General features: G+C 38.0%; 1 protein-coding gene across 4 annotated transcripts in view; it reads left to right on the top strand.

Annotated features, from left to right (window-relative positions):
- The window catches only part of MSH3 (mutS homolog 3), a 113,195-nt gene that overhangs the window by 80,609 nt on the left and 5,730 nt on the right, over positions 1–26,856 (top strand). For all 4 annotated transcript variants that reach the window (XM_055791606.1, XM_055791605.1, XM_055791604.1 and 1 more), the window contains 5 exons: positions 634–741; positions 4,295–4,409; positions 7,693–7,850; positions 25,584–25,770; positions 25,967–26,096. In XM_055791606.1, coding sequence (XP_055647581.1) covers positions 634–741; positions 4,295–4,409; positions 7,693–7,850; positions 25,584–25,770; positions 25,967–26,096 — 698 coding nt within the window. The remainder of the gene's footprint in view (positions 1–633; positions 742–4,294; positions 4,410–7,692; positions 7,851–25,583; positions 25,771–25,966; positions 26,097–26,856) is intronic.

A 26,856-nucleotide genomic window follows, 5' to 3' on the forward strand; every position in this document is an offset into this window, starting at 1 on the left:
ACTGAATTTTGCTTCCTTACTGGTTTTATACTCCACATGTATCTTTGAGACTGGGGGGGGGAGGGGGGCGGCGAGTAATTCTAAGAGAGAATGAATTCTACTGAAAACTGTGTTCTCCTGGTAATATTGTTATTGTACTAAGGGAAGTAATACCATAAGCAGAATTAATGAATTTTCTGTTGTAAATACCAAACTTTATTGAAATTGTAGACAACTGCTGTGTTCAGGCACTTCTAGTTTATTTTTTTTGACTCTTAACTTACGGCTGAAGTGAATTGGTAGTTGGGATTCAGTTGCCACTGTGATAAATAGTGGCATTTTTGTAGACCTCATTTAGGCAACAGGAATCAACTGCAGACCCTTTATATGCTAGCTAATAAATTTCATTTTGCCTCCTTTTTTGTGCTTAAAAATAATTCACTATTACAACTGGAGCATGAAGTCCATCTTGATTAAGATTGTGTCCTCATATTATAACTTAGTACACTGCTGGGAGATTTGAATTCAGAGTAATTTAAAGACCATAGGAGCCCTATGAGAAGCATACATGGGATACATTTTGACAGTACATTTGTATCTGTATGAATTAATTTTTCCCTTTTCGTTCTGTTATTTTTCCCTGATTTGATGTAGCCATTTTAGTGAACATTATCACCCTGTGTCTAAAGCAGTTGGTCACCTAGCAACTGTCGACTGTCTGTTCTCATTGGCCCAGGTGGCTAAACAAGGAGACTACTGCAGGTAATCAATTTTTAATTTTTATTTAGGGTTTTATAGGAATTATAAGAGAGCATTTAAAATAAATTCGGGTTTAATATGTGTACTGCAATAAAATGTATTATTAAAATTGTTTACAGTAGTTTCAACTTAATCTGATTTCACAAAGAACGCTTCTGGGCTTAATGCAAATCTGTAAACATTGCAGTTCAAATTTGACATCTCATGTTTGTCTTTTGTTTGGCCTGAGTCTAGTAGGTGATAACTCACATATCTATAAATATATTGCATGGAAATTTTTGTGTCCTTGCCCTCCTCCCCCCCCCTCTGTTTTCCCCCTCAGCAAAGTCTGAATTTATAATGGCTTTCTGATTCCCAAGATTCTAATGTATATGGGGGTATGTTTCAAAGACGTATTTCAAGCAGATAAAAGGTAACTACTAGTGCCACCTTCCAGCGCCGTGATGATGCCTCACCTAGGATCCTGTGTTAGATCTGATGAGCTGTGCTCCTTCCTCTGCCCAAGACCCACACATGCACACCAGGCACCACAGCCTGGGACTCTGGGGGTGCCATGGCTGTCCCCCAGGCTCTCCGTGGTGGGGACACCTGAACCCCCAAGTCCTGCTTCACCAGAGGTTGGTCGAGAGCTGGCTCCTGAGCCTGTACACTTTGCAACTTCGGTCTTCCTCCCCTTCATGAGCCCACATCTCTTGCAGCCACACAGAGACAGTCAGTCTCACTGGGGTGCCTTCTTCCATACCATGAGGTCTCTGTCCCCAGGAGCATGGGACGCTCACGGAGCCACTGCTTCAGCTTGCTGAGTGCTGTCCTAGAGACCAGCACTTACTGTTTACTGTAGACATTAATTACTGTAGACACCCGTGCAAGGGCTGCTGGTTTCCAGTCCTCAGCCATTCCCTCTGCCAGACAGTCCACACTCACTCCTGAAAAGTGTAACTTTGTAAGTGTTGTCATTGTGGGGCTGAGCGCTCAGCCAATTGTGTAGGAATAACCATATGAATTAGTAATATTTGAGACCTGCAGAAACAGAGCAAATAGTGTATTAAATGTATGTGGATGGAGGGAAGTCAACATAGCATTAAAGATAATATCGGTCATTTCTGGACTGTTGGGATCTTGTGTGCCTCTATCGATATCTCTTTGAAAGTAATTGCTTGCTTAGTTCAGTATACTTAGATGAGAAAACAAACCGAAATCTGATTAATTCACTGTGCAGAGCCTAAATAATTCACTGAATTTAAGAGTGGCTTAAAGCTCATAAACTGGCAGGAAGGAGTCTTCTTAGTGAAACTTCAGCTGCAGGGAAGGTGTCAGTAATTAATTTTGGAGGACTACCGAGGGAAATACGGGACTTTTGTATTAACTAATTTAAGTATTTCAGAGAAATGCTTTTTGATTAAGTGAGGGTTGTTTCATATCACCCTACCTGAGGCATGTAAATGAGTTATGAAGTCAGGAGGCCAGGTGCTCCACATTGTTGTTGGAGAGAAGGTAAGAACCTCATGCAGTTTTGAGGTGTCTTAGGACCCCTGTGTTGGGAGACTCATCCTTTACATCCTTTACACAGATTATGTACAACATCAGGGCTCTCAGGCAGCAGTTAGATAGCTAAAGATGATAGTGTAGGTATTCCACTCTGCAGGTTATGAATTTTTTTAACTAAGGAATGTGGTTGGAAAGGTAGTACGCCACTAAAGGATGTTATGCATTCCAGAGCAATTTACTTTTTTTTCTTTCTTCTTCTTCTCTCTTTTTTCTTTTTTTCCCTTCTCTTACTGCATGACAGGTGGCTATCTGATTGTGGGAACACAGGGCAGGGAAGACTTTTTTAATGACTGTGGTTGAGGCCCAACTTCTGCAGGCCCCATTGTATGAAACCAGAACAGGCAGTCAGCAAGGCTCATGGCTTCCTGAAACCCTGTTCTTTCTCACAGTTATGTAGAAGGAGGCTTGAGCAATTAAAGGGAATTATTTCCAAAGACAAGGGCAGAATTTCAAAATGGCAAATGGATCATTTAGCTGTCATCTCCCCCTCTTGAATGCAAAGTGGAGAGGTACAGGAGGAAGTGCTTCTAGGCATGTGCTCCTCCCTTTTCAGACCACCACACTACAGCCCCAAACAACCTACCCATCCAGAAAATGGAGAGTGAAATTTCCTTTCTTTGTCCCCAACACCTAAGACTGTATTAGTTTCATCTCAGCTATGCAACTGCTGGAAATACCTTTATGCTAAAAACACCACACCATTATCAGCTGGCACCTCTTTCCCCAGTGCTTTGCGTTCCTAATAATGGCATTTATTTTATCTCCATTTTCCTTTCAAATTGCATCATCATTCTACAACCCAAGAAAAATCACTCCCCACATCTTGTTTTCCCTCTAAACTCCATCCAAACTGTTAGTTAATTTCCAGTCAAAAAAATCTGTAGCTTTATTCCAGTATTCTCTTTTTTCTCAGCTGCTGCCACTTTCCTAAGTTACTCCTCTTATTTCACAGTGATTGTACTTCTAGTGTAGGAAAATGTTGCTGAGACATGCAACCACACTTAACTCTTCATTGAATGCTTCAATTCAATGTACAATGAAAAAGTAAACCTAGGTTGCAGAGAACAAAAGTAAATCAGAATCATAATTCAGTGGGACATGCTTCTTTTGCATTTTTGTTCTGTAAATAACACACAGCTCTTGGAGAAGGAGATTACCAGACGTGGAGGTATGTAACGTAGAATTTTATACATGTTGTATTTGTACACATGTAGACAAATTTGTAGCTAAAGTGGAAGCATTTGAAGGAAAGCTTTTTTTTTACATGGATTGGAGATGAGAGAAAAAAGTAAGTAATATTGATCTGGTTTGCATATTAGTTTCTAAAAAGGTACTGTCATTTCAGTGTTTCAGCTTAGATAGCTCCTTCTATAGATGGTTAGTGTTTGATGACTGTTACACCTATTTGGGAATTGCTGTCAGATTATGAGAGCTGCCAGTGTTTATAGGAGAGCTACAGCTCTATCGTGCTGTAGTCTTTGGTTTGTATTGTTTAATGTGTTATCAGTCATAATATACATAGTGGACAACTTCTGTCGCTCCCCACACTCCAGTTAGGACTTAATGTCATAACAGGCTGGACCAGTTCATCAGCAAGATCATTTTGAGAATATGAAATGTATCTGCAAAAGGTATCACTTTGCAGAAGTTGGTGCAGTGGTGGGAAGAAAGCAGCTTGTCCTCCAGTTTGAGGGGTTTGTTACTGCTTCTTTGTTTTGTAGTTCTTAATAGTTTTTTAGAATACACATAAATGACTGAAAACATTCCCTAAGTAATGAAGAAAATACTGTAAAATTTTGTTAGCTAATCTGCTAATATTTTTTATAACTGTGAACTGTGAAACTAAGGAAGTCTTTTAGAAATATTTGATGATAATAATTCATTTTTATAATTTGTATTTTTCCAGAAAAAATCTGCATCATAGATGAGCCTCTTGCAGGCTTTAGTTACAGTAGTTCTAAATAACGTTACAATAAACATTGAAATTAATGTCTCTTCCTTTTTGCAGACCAACTGTGCAAGATAATAGTCGAGAAATAATTATAAAAAATGGGAGGCACCCAGTGATTGATGTACTACTGGGAGAACAGGATCAGTATGTTCCAAATACCACTAACCTTTCAGTAAGTACTGAGATACTGTTTGAGCTTCAGATCATTCAAGGGAAGGTATCTGGGATCTGCTTCTTGGCCAGGAAGTTAGAAAAAAATAATCTAATCATACAACTGTCTGCTTGGTTGTATTTCAGAGAGATATTGCTAGATGTGACCACATCTGTTTTGTCCTTTTGCTGGTATCTTGCAGCTAGACACTCTCCAACCTTGTTCAGTCTTAATGGCATAAAGAAAAGAAACATGATCTCAAAATTAGGAAAATAAAAGCTTCAAATGGTTATTTTTGAAAAAAAAAAAAGTAATAATTACAGGGGGTTTTAAGGAGTCTACATTTTGTCATAACTTTTATCTCAGATTTGTGGAGCTTCTAATATACTAAATAGTAACAACTTAAGTTTTTGTATAACATGTTTCTGAAATTAATTCCCAGATAGCTCAGATATTTTTTAGGTATTTCTCTACAATGTGTTTTAATTTCTTTCTGAAAGTATTAATTTCATACAGCTTTCCTCAATCTGACCAAGCGGACTTTTGAGCTCTGACTCTTCACTACGTAGTACACGCTCTGTAGACTGCCTATTAGTTGTAAGAAGCCTTTCATATTAACATGTGAGAAAGATCCCCCCTGGCAAGGTGTAGCTTGCAGGCTGTATGTTGCCCATTAAGTCTCCCTCTGGCTGTTTTCTGCAACAGAGAATGATGCTGAGAAGTAGTAAGATTATTTCTTGCTTGGTATTGTTGTCAGTAGGTCAAAGAAGGGGGGGCCTGCTACTTAACATTTTCTGTGCAATGTTTCTTAAATTGTATAACCTAAATCAACTAAAATTGCTATAAATATGCACTTACAATAGGTAGGAAGCATTGCCATATTTTATTTCACGTATCTGTTTGATAAGCATATTTTTTTTCCCCTCTTTTTTGCTGAAAACCTAAAATCTGTCTTTGTCCTTTTGACATTTTTTGTAAATATTTACCTGTCTTACCTTTTTTGACATACTATATGTCTGTTTGTAATGAATAAAAAAGTTATGCTTGCAGCTTAACTCTGAACATGTAACTGCCTTTTCATACAGTACATACTGAAAAGGTATGGAATAGATGTCAGGTTGAGCATTGCTGTGATAAACACCATTCAAATTTATATGCATTTCTCAGGAAATAGTTTTAAATGCTGCTCTGTACTGAACAAATGATACAGATACTGTACAGTACTTCAGGGAACGTTTTCAAAATTACTTGTCAACTCCAAACAAGTGACAGATGGCATTTACACAAAAATACAGCATTTCATTCAGTAATCACCATGCACTTTCCCCTGTTAGTTCCATTCTTATGTTGACTTCCTAAATACTGAATATTACAAAATAAGGTGATCGTGGTAGAATCGCTTTTCCCTCGGCTGTTGGTTTGAGTCCTCTCCTCTCTGAGAGAGGTGGGTGGGAACCTAGTTTATTACAGTGCCTCTAGTTTTAAACTGATGTTTTTGAATTAGCAGTAAAATGCATCTCCTGTCAAGTTTTCAGCTGAAATGTCAAATATCTAACTTTAGGAAAAGCTTTCTTGCAGTGCCCTGAAACAAAGATCGTATTCTTCTGTTCCCCCTCTCCTCCCCAAATATCCATGGATTCTTTTAGTACTTTTAACTTCAGCCATAAATTCCAGTATGTTAGCTTATGGTTCCATGCAATTGTAAGGGCAGATGGGCTTTCTGGTCTGATGTTAGAGCAGATGTTTTTTCTGAAAGCTGGCTTTGCAAACCGCTCACCAGTCTCACAACATGGTTGGAGGGACCCTGGAGGGTTACCAAACACATGCAAGAAATGTGTGGATTTTAACAGATGAACTCATTCTGGTTTTAAGTATCTCTAAATTGTGTTGTGTTGAGCGAAATGGTGTCCCTGACAAAGTTTTAGTAGCAGTATTGAAACTGATACCTTGGGAGACTAGAATGTTATGAGTTTTGTTCCCATATGTCATACGCATTTTATTACATCCATCCTTTATTCCTGATAATGGCGTTTTCTGGTTTTTAACTTCACTGCAGCTTCCTTATGGGTAGATTTTCTTTGCAAAAGCTAGACAGTTTTTTACATATAATAAGTACTGATTGCATGTATGTTCTGTGTGATCTGGAGTATGACCTAAGTGACAGTCCTATCTGAATTTTGCTTGCCTCCCTATTAACAGAATGAACTACTGATTTAAAATTGGATCTGTAAAGATTGTGAAGTTTATTCTGTGGACATTGTTGTTGTTGTCACAGTGCCTGCTCATTTCCAAGTTTCCTAAGTAGCATGGCTAATGTTCATTTATGCACAGCTTGTCCTTTCTTCCATGTCCCTCCCATGGGGCAATGGAATATGTTGACTTTTGGTTAATTCATTGGTTGTTGGATTTCATAACGTGCATCCAGTAGAAGGGAAAAATCTAGTTGTCTGAAGTCCTTGCGTAATTTAAGGACTAAGAATCTTGGTCTTGATTCATACTGTGAGAAAGCTTTATAGATTCATTGATGAGTTTTAACTTTGTATTAGCAATTGTCTTACGCCTGAGGAAGACAGTTTTATTCTGAAGCCATAGGCACGTATCAGTATTGTAGAGAGTCTTACAGCCGAGATGACCTCTTGCATCTGATTTCATTTTCCATAGGATTTCAGGGTTATGCAAACTGATCCATCAGAGGCTGGATACAGTCTGCTCACAATATCTGTGTTGCAGTCAGGTATTGCCAAACTCATCAATGTCTTGATTTTGTGTTGTAGCCAGTCTGTCTGAATGTGTTTATGTTGTACTAAGGCAAGCAGTTATGAATGGGTGTAAAATGTAGATCAGCTCTTTGTCTGCCATATCTTCTCCCCATTTGGCAATGAGAACTCTTTAGCTGGAGAGGAATCCAGATCACAACCAAATCAGGACAGCACTGGCTATGCTGAAAGCTGACGATTTTTGACCTTTCTCCAAAGAAAACTACACAGAGAGTTCTTGGAGTGCTCTTATGGCTCCTTGGTGGAAAAAGGGAAGGTTCCCCCTCACTGTCCCTTTTGCTCAGAAGTTGATGATGATGCTTTTCTCTCACCAGCCTGGAGAGATCTCAGAAAGGTTTATCAGTCTCAGATTTCATAATGTCTTAAAAACCGAATGTGATGAACTCCAAGAATTAAAGTAGCTGTTCACCTAGAAACTGAAACTTTAATCCTAAGGACTTGTCCTGTATCCCTCTAAGCACACACACTAGACTTATGAAAGCACCATGTGCAGGATAACATATTTGACCACTATTTTGTGTTTGCAGGGAGATGGTGAAAGGGTCATGATAATAACTGGACCCAACATGGGAGGAAAGAGCTCCTATATAAAGCAAGTTGCATTGATCACAGTCATGGCACAGATTGGCTCTTACGTTCCTGCAGAGGAGTCAACAATTGGTATCGTGGATGGTATTTTTACCAGGTAATCTTTAAAAACTTGCTGTTAAGTTTCTGAAAATGTTATTGTGGCAGGGTGTGTGTGTGTGTGTGTATCAAAGCGTAATTTCATTTTTCAGTTAGGACATTAGAATTTGTATGTGAAACTTCCTTTTTCATGTTAAGTATCTGCATCAGTCATATCAAAACATCAACATGTTTTTATTCTGATTTTCTGGTAAGCTATAGTACTTGTTTTGGAATCTTTGAATCTTTAAAGGATGAGAATGAGAATGTTAATGTGTCTGTCTTGATTAAGATCTAGTTATCTAAATTCATCTGCCTGAACGGACATCTCAGCCAAATTTACTCTGCTTGGTGATAGCCAGATGATGTTTGACCTAAAATGAGTGCTGTCACCTCTAAAAATCATGTTACAGTTTCTACTGTGCAGTATATTTTATATACTCACAATATTTGAGAATTTTGGACTGTGTATATTCTATGCTTACTATCCTTCCTGCACTATCAGTCATGAGCACACTTTACTTGATGTCTTTTAAAGAACAAATAATGGCAGTTTGTTTCACTCAGTCTCATTTTTAAGATAATGCTGATTAATTTTTAAAGATTATCAGTAGTCAAAACATCTGTATTTTATAATTCAGTAAGATTTTGTATTAAATAATCCAGTATTAACAAGGATTATCCATCTGGTTTTTCCCCTTTTTCTTTAGTTAATATTAATAGTAATTAGCTAATAATTAGTTAATATTTAGTTAAATGGTTAAGAGGAAGAAAGAAACCCTGAGTTTATGTATTGCATTCCTTGAGAAATCTAGGATGGTCATTTCAAATTGTGAAAGATTTTCAGTGAAACTGCTTGTATGTGCATCTGTTTAAACTTCTATCTTCTGTGTAGTGTAATTTGAGCAATCGATTGTACTGTTGGAATAGGCATTAGCCATTTGTGATGTTCTTCCAGGATATTAAATTTTGACCCAGTTGTCGCTTTTCTTCCAGTAGAAATGTTTAGGAGAGTAATTGCATCATAATTTTGCTTCAGCCTGTGGAGTATGGGGGTGTTCCTTGCTGTGCATCTCTAAGTAATGACCCCTAGTAGGTGAGGTCTTTTCTGTCCTGCTGTATTTGATTGTCACTAGCCACGAAGTGGTTTTCACTGCCTGGTCTGGTCTTTGCCTAACTCCTACTTCATATTCTCCAAATAATCAAAGTCTCTCCAGTGGGAAAAAGAATAGCTTACTAGATTCTTCAGCTCGGACGCTGAAGGTGTACAGATACTGTCCAGTAATTAGGTGCCTCTATTTTGGGGGTTTTTTTTGTGTGTTTTGTTGTTGTTGTTTGGGGTTTTTTGTTTGGTTGGAGGTTTTGTAGGGTTCTGGGAAAGGTCTTAAAGTACCTAAGACTGTCAGGCCAGGTTAATGTGGTGTTATAGTCAGGGTATTTTTTAGCCCTAGGAAATTATCCTTGTAATAGTTTTTAATGCCTGGTTGGAGGAGAGAAACAACAAATTCAGCAGCCACATGTTATGTCCTACATTGTTTCTTTAATGCTCTGTCTGGTTGAGCGTACATTTCTGAAGCCTCAGCTTTGGTCAAGAGCTCTCCTCTGGTAGGGAATGAGCTTGAAGAGGTGGTAGAATTTCTCTTGACTTGTCCCCAGTTTGACTTTTTTGTTTTGTTTTCTTCTTCTGTGTTTTGTTTTGGGGGTTGTCTTCAGTTGTGTGTGTGTGTTTGTTTTTTTAAAATTAGGGTAACAGCTATTCCTTTCTGTACTGCCACCCCAGGGCGCAAGTCTTTTGCTGGAAAACAGGATTTTTTTTGTTGATAACTTGGGTATATTTTTAATCTTTTAAAAACATTGCATGGGAAGATGTCCGTTTCCAAGTTATTTTCATCACTGCCATGGTGTGTTGTTTTCTAGATGCTGCTATTAGCGTAGCACCCCTGCTGTGAGGGATGCTTTACAGGCTGACTCTGAGGAGTTCTGTGCATCAGGAACACCAACAGTTCTGCTGCTTACTAAATTTTTTTAATATTGGTGCTTTATACTGCAGCTTCTTTTGTTTGTAGATGGCATCTTCAAAGTGTTGAATTTATATAGGTTTAAGAGATTAACATTTGTCTAGGATTTGTATCTTGTGTTCTAAGTAGGGTTTCCATGGAAATTGAAAGGTTGCTACTATGGTTATTCCTTTGGATATATTTAGTATTTATGTATTATAGCTTCTCTAAATTGACTTTAAATACTGCATTATATTAAACGTTTTTAAAGGTGTGAAAGGAATTGTATTGCTTACAGGTACAGTGAAAATAGGAATGATCCATCTTCATTACTGGGTGTATAGACAGAACACAGTGCTAAGGCTAGTCCAGACATTTCATAGTAGAGTTGATATTTTCATCCAAAAGAGGGGAAAGAGAGAGATTCTTCCACTGCATAATGCCCCTAAGCCCAGACAATACGCTTTTAGAACTCTGTACATGGAAAACTTGGGGGGGGGGGGGGGGGGGTTGGGGGGTAATTTCCGCCAGTACCCTGCTTGTGTGTTACACTTGTTAAGGAAGTCTCTCTGATTGCTTCTATAGATTCTCCCAAATCTTACCATTTCTTACATGTAAAACCAGCCTTGCTATTTCCATTGCTATGCTTTTTTCCTAATCCTGAGAAGGGAGTGCTAGGGGTTGTAAAATAAGTAAAAAGTTTGCTTTATCATGAGGTGGCTCCAGCTTCATAACATCAGACTGAAAAGACACTAAATTATTCTCCATATTTCTGTATTTTTATTTAAAGCTATTTTTAGAGTACAAGTCTATATTCTGTTATTAAAGTGTTTGTATAAATTTCTCACTTGAATTTCCATACTTAAAATTTTCTTTCATGAGTATGTGTAAACCATTCTTGTACAAAAAAGTTACTATTTTTCAGACTGCATGCTGTGCCCATTATTTAAGGGATATCTATGTAGTATGAAGGAGACAATATTTTGAGATAATTCTTTGATACTGATATTTTCTTCTTCTTTTTTTTTTTTCCCTTCTCCAATAAGAGGTAATGTTTCCATGCAACCTTTGCTTAAAGAATTTAACTTAATCAGTGCCATTATATTTAAGGCTTTTAGAAGAGTTTTGGAAAGGTCAGCAGCCATATATTAACTTTGAATGGGATTTGAGTATTTAATCCTCTGATGCTTGAAAATTCTCATCCAAGTTTCTCCCTGCAGTAAATGGGTTCAATTTTTGCTTTAAATTAACCTTCAGTTTGTATTAGTCCTTCTAATATAGTTATTCAGATATTGAAATTAATATAATGTTTCTCTGCGTGTTGGTGTAAGAAAGACAAAGCAAGCATGTGGACATGTACATATGGAGGAACTAATGAAAGAAATTCTGTTGACCTAATCATGCGCTCATAAGAGGTGATGTTTAGCTGCTGAAGAAAGCTGACCTTTAAAGAGGTCCTACTTACCTCTTAATTTCTTACAGCTAGAAAACTTCAGCCTACTTCCTATATGCCACCAGTAGCTCTTCATGAGCATCAATTTTCAAAACAGAGAGAACGTTGTAACGTTTTGAAGGTAAAATATGTTCAGATAAGCTAATTAATAGTTCAAATACCAAATGCCTGTATTCAAGATTTTAGATGTTAATTTATGGAAATCACAAGCTACCATTAGTAAGAATATTGTGAAGACGACAAACTCATAAGAGGTTGTGGAGTCTCTTTTGGAGATACTCAAAACCCATCTGGACTTGATCCTGTACAGCCTGCTCTAGGTGAACCTGCTTTAGCAGGAGGTTGGACTAAATGACCTCCAGAAGTCCCTTCCAATCCCAACCGTTCTGTGATTCTGTGAACTCCTACCAACTCTAGGTGACGGTAAAGGGGCAAACAAGAAATTCCTTATTAGAGCACTTACCTGCCTGGCTTTCTCTTCTTGTGTTGAAATAAAAGCTATTTCACTTACTTCACTGTTCAGACCTAAGTCACACTATGGTGTCATACATTGTCCAGTGAGGTTTTACACCATCAGCTGAATTGGGCATACTGTTAAAGGTGCAGTTTCAGTTGTCTGAACTACGACGCACCATGTTTCAATTGCATTTGACTCTTGCAGGTTATGTGCTGCATGCTTAGAAGTTAAAAGAGTAAATAGAAGCATTAGTAAGATGCATGTAGATGATCCTGTCATGCACTTTGTCTCTCTCAAAAGAGTTATCTTGCTGTTTACAGATTCTCAGCATGTCTTTAATCCTCATGATGGCAAAGAAATACAGAGTTTCAGTTGTCTTAAGAGTGTATATTTCGCTTTATGTAAGACATGCAGTTGCCTGCACTTGAAGGCAATTCTCTTGGTATAGGCTCTGCACATCAGATCATCTGTACTTAGGCGTACAGATCTTTGTCCTACATTTTATCCTTGTAACAGATAACTGAAATGTATTTTTAACATGGAGGACATTCCTCATTGCCGAGTCTATACTTAGGACATACTCAGTTCAGGTTCCACTGTATATCTGAAAACATTGTGAAAACAGATGGTGGTTGCTCACCTTGAGTAGGGAGGGATGGTTTTGTTGTTCCAGCTTGTATTACATGTCTGTATACAGGGTCTTTCAGATAGACATGGCCACAAGCATAATCCTGCATCTGTCTGTTCTACGGCTCAAGCTGCATAGTTCTTTTGGTATTTTCTTGTCTTGTCTGTCTTCCTTGTGTAATGATTTAGAACATGTGTAATAGTTGTTCATACAATGACCTGATGCTTCTCATTGATTCAGCAGAACCTGTGTCCTGCTGAGGTACTTGCATGTGTGCCTGGCATGCATGGTCTGTTTGCATTCCCAGGTATGGAAACAGAAAGAGAGCATCAGGTTCAGGCAGTGCTTCTTGAAGGTGTCTTTGAAGGCAGTCTTCTGATCCCCGTGCAGAGACCTACCTCATTGCTTTTCATACACAGGAAACTGCTGTCAGCTTTTGTGATCTCTGGGTCTATAAGGAGAGGGAGAAGGTGGAGGAAAGGAAAGAGTGTTTTCTACACTGGTCAAGAACTGCCAGCCTTATCCAGCACTGAAATAATGAGGGAGTTTCACCCCCCTCACCACTGACCTTAGGTGGGTCATTTTATTTCAAGTCCACTAGCCAAGATCCAGCTCCAGCCACATACCTTGCCAAGGAGTGACAATTCTCAGTTGATCGATAGATTCAGTAAAGGGAAGGAACTTTGATTGCTGCAAGGGACCACAACGCTACTGAGAGACTTGCCAACTGAAGGTCACCTCCTGCTATTGAAGATTTCAGTTGAGGATGTATCCATGTGTGTGTCGGCTATGTCCTCACAGCTGTTGCACGTGGTGACACAGTTCAGGAGACTCTACGCAACCTCTCACCTGTCCAGTCTTTCTAGAGTCTAAGAAAACATCTACAAACAGGCTCTACCTGCCTTTGCAAAGACATCCCTTGTGCATGCATTACTTGGTTTTCCATAGGGTACCGATCAGTCCCAGACCAGCACCTCACTCCAGCCTGGTGCTTTTATCCCAGCTGAGCCTGTTTTCTTGTGGCAGAGGGACACACTGTCTTAGAGGCACGCCAGCAGTGTCCACCAGATAATCCTTCTTTTTCTTCTAAGAAACAGAACAGTGCAAGGAAAGCAAGCTCCTTCTGTCTTCTCAGTTCTTTGGACAAAGTGACCATGCACGTTTCAACCCTCTACGCATCAGCATAATTACATTGTGCATTCCAGTTTAAAGAAGACATGGCGTTTTTTAACCCTCTGCCTGGCTTAACATGGTGACACTGATGAGATTAAGTTTCTCTTAGTCAGTAGGAAGCTGCTTTAAAGGCCGGGACATTTCATCACAGAGTCTGTCCATGTGGGTAACTCTGTTGTGCTGTTCTGCCAGCTGGTGGCTGTACTCCCCTTGCTGCCTGTCAACACTTGCTCTGCTACTGCTCAGGTAGTACCTTCGACTGATCCTGAAATCTGCAAAGCTCATATGTGGCCCATTCCACTTAAATTTGTGAGTGGTGCACACTCACATGGCAGAGGGCTTGATGTTATATCAAAAAAAAGCAGTATTTGAATGCCTGCGTGGCTGATGTGACCGGTACTTCTCATTTCCATCATCCTGTGAGCAGAAAGACCCATGTCAGTCATGTGCAGTTGGGTCCACGAAGATGGAAGAGGAAATGACATTTGAGTACCCCAAAGTGATGTTTCTGGTGTGAGTTACTACAGCTGTTGCGGATGCTTTCACTCATATTATTTCTCTGCCTTCATTGTTGTCACCTAAAAGAGAATTTATGGGCCAGAAAATAGGGGAAGTTTGTGGCTGTGCCTCTGTAGGCTTGTGTGGGAATGCAGGATACATGGAGCCCTTGGCCTGCTTCTCATAACACCTGCAAGGACTGCAGGTGTCTATTTCTACAGGGTATGCGCAAGAGGGCTTTTCCCATCAGCATACGATATTTGGGTTTTTGTTTGGTTGGGTTTTTCCTTGTCATGTATTGTCGATGGCATGATCACGAGCTGAAGAGCACAGACTTGAGATGTGGAGGGCTCAGGAGAGTGTACATAATACATTCTTTCTGTCAGGTCCTCTTCACTGTGCACAGCAGAGCGTGGCTATTCCTCTGCCAAGGTAAAAAAGCGAACTGAAGTCAGCTTCTGACTGTCATATTGCTCTCCTGTGCAGGAGAAGTACAAGTTTATTCCACCTACAAGTATATATTACAAAGGCAGAACTGTGTCCAGGTGTAGCAAATTCTTACTTTTGATATAAGGGACCTTTAGGAACACCTTGAGTTGTTTTAAGGTCCCCAATGCTTGCCTTGTTTTGGCATGGTCTAGAAGACAAGACATGATAATCTGGAAAGAAATGCTGTTAAAGCTTAGAGGACAGCTTAGGGGTGAAGGATGTCGTCAGAGTAAACTGAAAAACACAAGAAAACTCAGCCCTTTATTAGTCCACAGTCCTTAAAGGCTGTGCATCAAACATGCCATATAATTTCTTCTGTATGTTTTATTCAAAGTGTCTGTTTGTCTGATCTCTAAATGGTGGAATTGACTTTCAAAAAGGTTGAGTCTTACAATAGAGATATACCTGCCTAAATACTTTAACAGCTATTTAATTCTGACAACCTGACAAACTCATATTACTGTTTTGTCAAGTGTGTGGAGCTGAAAGAAACTAGTAGACAAACCTTGCTGTCTTCTTTCTAGACAATTTTTTTTTAACCAGATAAAATGCTTGTACTTATGGCATCATTACAAATTTTACTGTGATTAATAATCATGATGGAAAGCAAATATTGTGTTAATACCTGCAAACATTTGGACAGTCAGTTTTGGATGTTTCTATTTATTTTTTGTTTGCTTCATTGAAATGGTTACCATCATTAAAATTTGAAATATATTTGAAATTGCATGGTCTATTTTAACAGATTAAAACGTTTCAAGCTTTTTAAGAGTACATGTAAGAAATCTTGAGAAAATCAGAAAGCACAGGATGGAATGGTATGCGAAGCAGGAAAAAGAGATGTTTCTGTTGGAATGGAAATTGGGAAGAAGTTTTCCAAGTGCTTTTCACAATAAATTAAATCTGAGGTAAATCACTTAGGAATAAAAGCAAGATAGTGCTTGTATATATTAATGGAGATGAATGTGCCATTGGTCTAACTGCTGGTGGCAGAATACTTCCCAGCATTTTGTGACTAGGCAAATAACGTTGCACTTAATTTCATTTCCAATTTTACCCATTGATCTGTAGAAGCGAACTGCACAGGAGTAGGACAGAGGGGGAAGAGTTTTGTATTTGAAGTAACAAATAAGTAACGAGCTGCATTATTTCAGAGCTTTGCTGCAGAAAAGGTGCAACTTGCACAGCAATAGGCAAACCAAGGTTGAAAAAGAGAGCACTTTGACCAGAATGCAGCTTGTTATATTCTTTGACACTGATGCATTGCTCAGTTCACAGATAAGCTAGATTTGCAAAGAGACTGCCCAGGAACTCACTTGTTTGAAAATGGTTTAGAAGTGTTTTTCACTAGAAGTCTCTCCCTCCATTGTGATTTCACTAAACACGATAAAGAAGTGGACATCCTCTGTCCAAAGCTGCTCTACGTATTTAACTGTGATTGCTGAAGGGGCAGCATGCTGGTGACCTTTTAAAATGGTTACTGGTGTGCAGGACAGACTTATGTCTTAAATGGACTTGACCCTCTTACTGCTATTCCCTTATGAGCTGAGTATGATGGTATTGTTTTCGCCCCTTGAGGCAGGGTCTACATTTGTTTTGTGATAAATCTTAAAAAAACTATACTATACTTGAAATTATACATGAGAGATTACATAATCAGGATTATTATTTTTTTTTTAAAGCTGATTAAAAATCTTGCCCTGAAGTTACTGCATTGTTACCATTTCAGGATTTCTCTGCCTGTTTCAGAATTCTTGTGCTGCCCACAGCCTCCAAATTTAGTTAGATCATTGAGCTGGACTGGCATAGGTTTTATGTATTCACGTACTTTGTAATATTAAGTTGTTGTATGACAAGCTCTTCGGTATTTTGCCAGAATAGCATATAGCCTCTCATTTTTATATCACATGTGAATTTTGCTGTTCTTAACTCAAAAGGCAGTTACCAAACTAAAAAATTCCTTGCTTCCATTTATTGCTTTATTCAGCTTTATTGATTTCTTTGAGGCTTACAGGGTGGGATTATGAAGATTAGTCTTCCTGTCTGTCCTAGAAATATCAGCTAAATCCCAAAACCTGGCATGAAGATTCAGCTAGTCAGCTTCTTCATACCTTTATCATAAAAATTTAAGCTATGAAATTCTACGCTTGAGAGGACAGTTGGGTTTGGCAGGGCAGCCTGCAGGCATCCTGTATAATACAGGAATCACCAGGAGACCGAATGCTGAAGTGAGACTGTGGAGCAGTTTATCTCCGCAGAGCAACTTGCCTGTACGTTACCTGCTTTTGGCCGGAACTTTGGTTGATGTCTTGTTAGATTTAGTATTTACCTTTTTTTAGTTGTTTACATCTGAAAGTAAATGTTTGTATTTAAAGTCATTCAGATTTTCTTTTGGAAAAAACCCAAATTATCTCAATTTGCCTATGTGGGTAGACTCTGAAAGATAAGGGTCAGAGAATTTAAAAGCAAAGGTACTTTTTCAAATCTTTATTTTATATATATGTCGTAATGCTTGCTGGTTTTGCCATACACATTACTTTATGTATTGTGCAGAAAAATAAGGGAGACATTCATACAAAGCAATCCCAAGTGACTGGCAAGTCCACATGGGAATTTTATACACTGACATGCTAAAGAAGTGTTGTTTGTGTTGCTCAGGGAAGCAACAATGACAGTCAAACAGAACTTGTTAGTTGTCAAGAACCCAAAAGCAATATTCAGAAATATTATTTCCTTATGGCAGAGTAATTTGTTTCATTTTGTTCTTGCTTAATTGTATTTGTGTTTATTGCCAGAATAACAGAAATTACTTAAGCCTTTCATTTATGGTTACAGTCATATAATAGACCTCTGGGGTAAATAATTCCCAGTTGTCAGGGGAAAAAAAGGGGGGTGGGGGGGAAGTAGTGTATTAAAATACATTGCACCTATTTTTTATCACATGGAGATGTTCTTTTTGAAAAAGAAGAGAATAAGTAAAGGTTTGGTTAGTGTTGTTAAATTGAAAATTATTTTGTTCTGTTTTTCTAGAAAAGTTATGTGTTGGATGTATCATAATGTTTGAACTGTAACTATTTCTGACAGTGTTCTGTAGCTCTGTAGAAATAAATTCAGCTATACTATGGATATCTTTGTAGCTAATTTAATTACATTTACAATAATTTACAATAAGTTTTAATTTCTTCTGCATTTGCAGTGTTAGGTATATATCATATATGTGTAATAGTATATTTAACAAAACAGTCTTTGGTTCACATACATGGCATTTCATAACATCTGTAAATACAGCTGTTTTGTTTGCAGGGGTTTAAATCAGGCTTAAAAATTAAGTCAATAAAAGATGGTTATATACAGCGAGATCTGTAAAACAATTTGTGCTGCATATTGCAATATTCCTGAGAGGGATTGAAAGGCTTTCACCGTAATGGGGGGTGGGGGGGGGGGGGGAACAGAAAATTTGCCTGTGAAGCTGACTTGGTATTTTACAGCAAAGTTGAAACTCTTACATTGAATGGTGGTATTTACTTTTCTAAAACTCTTCCATGCGATGAGTTAACCTAGTCACAATTTGAATTGGATTTTCTTTGGTGTCCACAGGTTTAAAGGGGAAAAGTTCACTTGCACTGAATGCTTCAGCTATTGTCCCTAGTCTGTTGCTATAGTTTCTGCTTTTTAATCCCCCTTGGCCTCAATCCTTCAGCTACATGTGCACATTAACTTAATTACCTTGAGTTCCCTCGCTGGAATCCAAGAGTAGTAAGTCTGTGTATTTTAGGGTTGGGTTTATCTTTGTCTTCATTTTTTCAGCTTCTTCAGGCTAATACTGATGGTTCACAAATAAACACCCGATAAGTTTTTAAGCTATCCTTCAGCAAAATTATTGTACTCTTCATCTGCTCTGTCTCTTGACAATCAGTAACATTTATTCGGTGTTAATGGTTTCCTGCAAAGAAGTCAGGGTAAAAGCAGGTGTTTGGAGCTTCGGTTGCTTAGTAGAGCTTTCATAAACTTCTCCATCTCGTACTGGCCTTCTGGCATGTGCTGCCTGTGCCAGCAGATGACTGGGTCTGAAGGAGAAGCTGCAATAGAACCCTCAGTTTGGTAGCTGGGTACCGGAACAAATCATAACTTTCTCGCTGAGGGCAAGAAAAAAAATGCTAAGTTCTGTGTTTGAATAAATGTCAGAGTTGATGGACCTGTGGAAAGCATTCCATTGATACATTAGGTATAAAATCCTTTGCACGTTTGAATGCAGAATTTAAGGTATTGCTATTGTGTCCTTGTTCTTCTAGTGAGTACCCCGCTACTCTGAGAGCTCAGCCCTCATGCCCTGTCAGCCAGCTGCTGTAGGGTTGCGAGTAACATGGGCTGCGGAAAATGGAACTTAGACTCGAACACGAGTTTTAAAATACGATGGAAAATTTTAGCATTAACCAGAAATCGGCTGAATTATCTTCACAGTGAGTGGTGTATTTGCTCCAGGTGATGTACCAAGTATTTTTAAGGAGTTTTTCATATTATTGAGGGTATCATTGCTGAATTTCAGAAAAGAACTTTCTCAGGTGTTCTTCACTAGGTAATGTAACAAGCTTTTGGAAGAACTGAATTCCTGTCACTTTACAAAACATCAGGAATGAGAGGTTATTGGTATAACTTGTCACTCAGTTACTGTATTGACCTAACCAGTATTTTGTCTTCTGAACTCAGTCCTACCTGTTCTGTCAGTTGAGGTGAAGCTTTTAAAATATTGAATGTTCACTGCGATCCATAGATGTTTTTCTTTCCTCTGGCTTTTAGCACAAAATCAATGCACTTCACATCTTGAAATCTAATCCTGTTAGATATGTTTCTTTTAATATACTGAGGTATTTGTGTGTGCAGCATGCCTCTGTTGTCCAGGTCTATAAGATAATGAGGATTTAAGTGATTACTTGTTCTGGCTATTTCAGTTACTTAGTGGTGTAGAAAAGTGGGGGGGGAAATGGTAAAAAACACTATGAAACTGGGTGTTGAAATTGCTTTGGACTTGATTTTGTTTCCAGGATAATGCAAAATATGTATCCCTAGTGGTGTTAGCTTTTACTAGTTTCATTAATTTCTCAGTGACTGAGAATATCCTGTGTCTACAATAATTTACAAAATAAAAATGGATTTTACATTAAATGTGTAGTGCATTCTGTCAGGCTTTTCAACAACTGTTCTTCTAAATTGGGTAACATACCATTGGTGGTACTTCATTTAAAATTTGCAAATAAGCAGTTGTAGAAATGGTTGAGCATGTGTGTGCATGTTGACTGTAAATAGCTTAGTATTGTGAGCATCTTCTGATTTCTTGTCATTGTCACCCACATAACTTTGCACACATTTACTTTGTAGAAGTTGCCCGTGATTAATGCAAAAATAATAACTATCCTGATAACAATGCTTTCTGTCATACTTAGGATGAGTTATTTTTTAAAAATTCTGTAATTGCAGTTTCTGTAAATTATTTTTCTTATTGTCAGTTTTTGGCTTGAATCAGTAAGAGCTTGATGGAAATGAAGTAAGTGATTTACCAGTACTCTGTGGGGGTGTGTGAAGCATTAGTTTCTTGCCAGTGAACTGTTATAAATTTGCAGATGCTCTCTTCTAAAGAATTACTTGATAAATTTTCATTGTATATGGAAAGTAGCCAAAGTCACAGCATTTAAGTTGGGCTACTTTTACACTGTCCACTGTGAAATTCTTATTAGTCTGATTGTTTCTAAAATACGCAGGGCTTCAAATGGCTTTTGTGGGCAAAACTGAACGATTGTTCTGGTTAGAGGTGTTGGGGCTCCTGGGACCGCAGTAGGAGAGGACATGCAGTATTTAGCCTGCCAGTGCTCCATTTAGGATGCCTGTTCATATTTTCTTGGCAGACCAGTTTGCAAGCTACTTTTGATTTTTAACCCGTGAAGTCTCAGTAAGTGTTTGCTAGATGCCTAATAGACAGCCAGTAACTGAGTTCAGTGGGAGATTTACTGAAGTGTTGAAACAAAATTGCACTTGTGTTCTTCCATTGATGTCAGGATCAGTATCAAGTTTTTCTGTTCCCATAAACACAATCTTCAGGTAATACCCAGACTTCTGCGACCATTTGTTTTCTGCAGAAACCAACTGAAACTTCAGCTGGGAGGAGTTTTTTCTGCAAAAGATGAAAGGATACGAAACAGTTGTTACGAGATCTTTTAAAAAAATATTAACTACCCATTGTTGATCAAAAACATGTTGTAGAGAAAGGTTCCATGGAAGAAAAGGGATAAACTCTAAGTCAAGAGCCCATTTCGTCTTTTTTTTTTTTTTCCTGTAAACTAGTTATTTTAATTTAAGTAACCTCTGTTCAATTGCAGTAATATTTGAAATGACATTTTGAAAGGGTTTGTGTGAGAGGGAGCAAGTGCACTTCTATAGTCACATTAGGAATTCATTTTATTTGTGTTTTTCTCAGTGTTCTCTTTGAATCATAGAAGGTCTTTGTTGTTGGTGTTGAAAGCCATATTCTACACGTTACATTTAAGATACTTTCAGAGAAAAAATAATTTTTCTTTCACTATTAATTGTTCTTGATGAATAAATAATTCTGCCTTGAGTACGTTCTGAGGTGGAATCTGGCTTCAATTCTGATTCCTGGGAAGACAAACCATATCTGGAAACCTGAATGCCTTCTCTTGAAAACTGCAAAGGCAGTGTGTAGAGTCTATACTAACTAGGTTTATTCTTCTGTAACAGGCACTAGGTTTCATTTCTCCAGTAAGTATTTCAGATGAACTTTAAGAGTCAAGTGCATGTTTCTAAAATCAAAGTGAAAAATCTTAAATTTAATTTGAGCTTTTTTTTCAGCATTCAGTATTTTATAAACAAGGAATTAAATAGCATCGGGATGTTGACAGCTGTATGAAAATAGGGATTCAGGGGAATGGTTCTGCAGTCTTGTTTTCTAGGATTTGTTCAGTGCAATGTAATTGCTTTTTGTTGCTACTGGGAGTGATTGGGCAGCTTGGTCATTTTCACAAGCAGTGTGAGGGATTCACACTGACATAAAAGAATAATGAAATACCTGAGATGCACACAGTGCTCCTAAGTTTGTAACCAACCAACAGCATGTTGGGTAACTTCTTCTGAAAGGCAGCATGGAAAAAGCCTTAAATAGAAACTTCTTTATCTCAGATTCATTTTTATGCTTGGGAGATTAGTTTTTTTCACTGCCTTCTGTCATACTAGGGCAATTTCTGGTTTAACCTACATGTTTTCACCTTCTGGGGACTAGTGCTGGCATAGAGCAGCTGCAGTTCTCCAGGCTCTCTACTCCACTCCAAAACAATGTCTTGATTTATTCTGTTGTTTGTATGCCACTGTTAGCCATCAAGTCTGCAGGTCTGTACCCTTATTCAGGACACTTTGGTTTTTTGAGAGAAGTACTAACAGGATGCTCAGAGAAGGAGCTCCAAGAAGAGCTCAGTGGCCTCAAATTAAATTTCCTCCTATTTCATGGATAGCTGTTAAAGCTGTCACACGTGTCTAGAAAAGCTTGTAAGCAGCAGAGTTCAGGGGCCACTTGCAGAGCCACACAGATTAGCAACATTTAGTCTGTGCCCATTGGGAGCAAGTTTAAATGGATACTGACTATATAAAAATTCTTGAGATGCAAGAAAAGTTATGCTGTTTAATTCTAGTGGTTTCTGACTAGTGTCATAGCTTGTATCATTAAAAGAATTCTCAACATTTATAGAGCCTTGTAGGACAAAATATCATAGGATACCTACCTTCCCAGAATGATGAGTGCTTGCATTGGAAAAGGTCAGTACTGTGTGTTGACTCAGGAGAGCAGGTTAAAAAAACCAGCCATTTGAATGTTCCTGCTGCAGAATAAGGCACTCTATCTTTTTCTCTAGTAACATACAGGTCACATACAGGTTAAGCATATAGTGCTAGCTGGCTTACATAAAGATAGCTACTGCTGCGTATCATCTAACTAACCCTCTAAAAATTTATATATTAAAACATTGCCTCCCTGTTGTTTTTTCTGAGGCTATAGACAGGAATCTTTACCACTTGAAACCTGGCATTGAGAAGAGATAATGGCTCCTCTTTTTTTTCTTTTTTTTTTTCTTCTTCTTCTTCTTTACATAATAAATGTGTTGAACATTGTAAGATGAAGAGCTTTTAATTTTATGAAATTTGGTTGACTGTCAAAGAGACATTATAACGAGTGGTTTCCAGCCAAATTGCATTTGCTGAGGAGTGATGGATCTCTTGCCAGCACTAAAGAGGCACTTCTCACATTGGATGTCTGCATGTTCCTTGTGGGCAGAATATTATAGGAAAAAGTTTAATGTTTTGATGTATAAAAACATTTAGGAGTCAAGCTACATTAAAATGTAAATTCAAAGCAGCAGCTGAATCTTGTAGAAGTTTAGTGGGATTTATTAAGGCCTTTTTAAACTTGGAAGAAAAACAATTGTTTAAACTGTAAGTGTTTTGATTCAGAAACTTTGTGGTATAGTAATAATATAGCATACAGTGAAGGAGCAATGCCTTACCACAAATTAACTGTTAGTTTTATAAAGGCAGTCATCCACATTAAAATAATTACTCTTACTTGCTTGTGGGATAATACTGCTTATCATCTAAGTTTAAAAAAACAATATGATTCTTCTAATGTCAAGGACAGACGTAGAAAGAACAATTTTACTCCTTTTCAAAGGGTGATATTGAAGAGTATTTATGTCATTATACACACTTTTTAAAAAAATCTATAGATAAGCCTGAGTTGGATTTGAACATTCTAAGAGACTGAAAAGAGAGGGTTCTTTTGCAGCTGTTCTTAACAACAAGAGAAAAATAATACTCATTTCTTTTTGTATCTTGAGCATTTAGTGAGGAAGTCCTGAAAATTATTTTCTTGAATGCAAATTAGATGCAAAATGACTAAATGATTTTGAGAGGTCTATGGAAATGATGCAATCCAAGAGATTGCAAATAGAACTAAGAATTCTTAATGTAATACTCAGAGGTGCAGAACAGCCAGCCTGTTACATGGTGTGCCTCTAACAAAAAGCCAAATAAAAATGATAAAATCATCATCACCATCATCATCATCATCTTAGGGTCAGAAACTAAGGTTAAAGTTGACCATTATGGAACCAGAGATTCTTTGGACATAAAAAGTATTTGTTGTTCTGGTGAACTTCCTTGTAGTTAATAGTGTTAAAAATAGATCTAAGTTACGTTGTTCTCTGTAGATCTGTGCAATATTGCAACAAAGGAGGTTTGTTTGTTTTTACAGTAGTACATGATAGCTGAATGCAACTAGAAAAGGGTCTGGCGGGTGTTGGGGGCACCGTGAGAAATTCAGTAATACGTTTGTTAGACTTAACCCAGCATTTAAAAGGATTACAGTAGTAAGTGGCTTAATAAAATTTCACAATGCCTCAATATCCTGAATTATACATTTAATTCAGTGAAATTCATGCAAAGTTTAATTAGCTTATGTGCCAAATGACCTTTATTCTGAAGTGTGTGGAAGTATACCTATTATGTGTGTATGTAAGCACATACTTAATGACAAACCATCTTCAACCGAAATCAGTTCCTTTAAAATTGAAGATTTGCACATTGGGAAGTTATGCATGCCACCATACAAAATATGCAGGGCAGGAACCGGAGAATATATATAAATCATAGTTGTATTGGGTCCAACCTGCTAGTTTTTGCTATTGGTTGTCAATTAGTCGTAAAAATCACAAGAGCCTCATAAAATGATGAGTATCTTGCTAGTGGTTCTGTAGGCAACAGAAGCAATTATGCAGCAAAAGACTGAGAGAAAAAAAGCTATATTGGGATTCTCTTTAAAGGTTTTGATTGGCTTTAAATACTGTTGTGGCCAGCTGTTATATTTGAAAATGTAATATGCTAAGCCCATGAGTCAGTTTTCCTTAAATCGATGTGGTTTATATGCAGCTATATTATTGTCTGATGAAAGTGAACAAATCCATTTTTACAGCTCTACGCAGTGGCAAGCTAATGATAACCTATCCTGGAAGTGATACTCTAATGTGATTAATATAATTGAAAAGCATATATGGGAAAAGGAAATACTCTTTCTTCTAGGTAGAAAGCATATTAATTGGCAAAGAAAGCTGCAGAAGAAGAGAAAAACAGGGTGGATTACCAACAGATTTCTGAGATTAAAATGGCAGTTTCACAATTTGAGATAGAATTTGAGGATTGAAGGTTGCATGAATCTGAAAGACTGCTAAAAGACTTGTATGAAACATGTAGGAATTTGTGGGTGTGTCCGTGGGGGTGTGTCCGACTGCTGTTATCTGTTCAGGGGCATACATACCTGGTCTTCTGAATGTCTACCCTACATAGAAATGCTAATACCTGATACTTTCAGGTGTTGTTAGCACTTAAAAAACATACAAATTAGATGTTCTAACTAAACTACACAGCCAGAACTCATTTTCATAGCTGCCTTTGCTGGAATCCTTGTGAGCTGACTGGTCTTTTTAAAGGTCCTTTTTAAAGGACAAGCAGGCTGCTTTGTACTGTTTGTCAAGGTGGAAGAATTACATGGTGAGAAATACCCCCTTGCCTACCTCCTCTTTTTCCCTGATTCCTGTTGTTGGCATAGGATGCTGAGATTTCAGTCTGTGGATTTGCACTGGGACACAACTACTGATGACCCAGAAAAAAAATCTCTGCTGTCCCTAGAGCCTAACCTCTCCCAGTTGCCCATAGGGTCAGTATACCCTGTTTTCTTGGGGAATATGTGGAAGCCCTTATTTAATGGTACGTGTGGTTCTCTCTGGACCTTTCATTCTTTTAGATACCCTCATGTCTGTGCCATGTGGTGTTGTTGCTGTTTTCCTATGCAGTAGCTTGTTCTGGGAGGTGAATGAGTTTTCCTGTGCTGCTTGGAGCAGCAACAAGAGATTTATAACAAAATCATTATCATGTTTTTTTTTTTTCCCTAACATGATCTGGCATTTATTTGAACTTAATAAATTAACTTGTTTTGTATCCCAATGCAGAATGGGTGCAGCAGACAACATTTATAAAGGCCGAAGTACCTTTATGGAAGAACTAACAGATACTGCTGAGATAATAAGAAAAGCAACTTCAAGATCACTAGTTATTTTGGATGAATTGGGAAGAGGAACTAGCACACACGATGGAATCGCTATTGCTTATGCTACACTTGAACATTTTATTAGAGATGTAAGTATTCAGTCTGACATGCTTGTAGATGCTTTTTCAGCTTGTACTATTGTAGGCTGACTTGACATGGTGTGATTTCCTTGTAGCTATGTGGCATGTCTAAACTGGGGGCAAAGGGATATGTTCTGTGTTGCTGTGTTTAAAAAAAAAAAAAAAAAGCAAAGCTAAACCTTCTTATGTGTGTATTTCATTGTAGGTGGAGTCACTGACGTTGTTTGTCACTCACTATCCCTCGGTTTGTGAGCTAGAGAAGGTGTATCCAGGAAAAGTTGGTAATTACCACATGGCTTTCTTGGTGAACGAGGAGGAAAGTGCTGAACAAAAAGGTACAGTACAAGTCCATCTGAGATTCTGGCACTATAGGCATAGGCAGAAATTGTAAAATTGTTATGGTGATTTAAACCTCAACATGAACGTGACACATCCAGACTCACTATGGTATCGGCCTATACACACATTTTGGGGGGCTTGAAAACTGAACAACCATTTACCTTTCATATAAGCATGGCTGAGCTAGGCCAGATAAAATATTCACCCAGCACAGTATCCAACTTTTCACAGTAGGCAAATAGAAAGGATTAGGGAGGAGGGATTAGGGATCAAACATATGTCAACTCTTTCTCTAAAAGATCTCACTGTCTGCAAACATTTGTTATTTGGGGGGCTTCAAGAGCTAGATGTGTGTTGTGTTTTTTAGTATCTTCAATGGATTTCATTTCAACGAGTTTGTCTAGTTTCCCTGAGTATTCTTGTGTACTTTTAGCACCTTCGTCCTGCTGTGTCAAGGAGCCAAATGTAACACTGCACTGTGTGAAGAGCCACCTCTTGTTTGTTTTGAAACTCTTTTGAAACATGTACCTTCACTTAGTGGTTCCAATTCTTGAATTAGAAGAGGCAGAGGACTAATTTCTGTTCGTCCTTTCTATGCCATGTGTAATTTTGTAGATTGCTTATCATAATTCCATTCAGTTCTAGTCTTACCAAGCAGGTGAGTTACAGCCTTTCTTCTTGTCGTTGCTCTGAATTAGTATTTTCAGTAAAGTTTGTCTGCTTACCGCTTAGCTCTTTTTCTTGTTTGATAATGGG

Source organism: Falco peregrinus, chromosome Z, assembly GCF_023634155.1.
Source record: "Falco peregrinus isolate bFalPer1 chromosome Z, bFalPer1.pri, whole genome shotgun sequence".
NCBI lineage: Eukaryota > Metazoa > Chordata > Aves > Falconiformes > Falconidae > Falco > Falco peregrinus.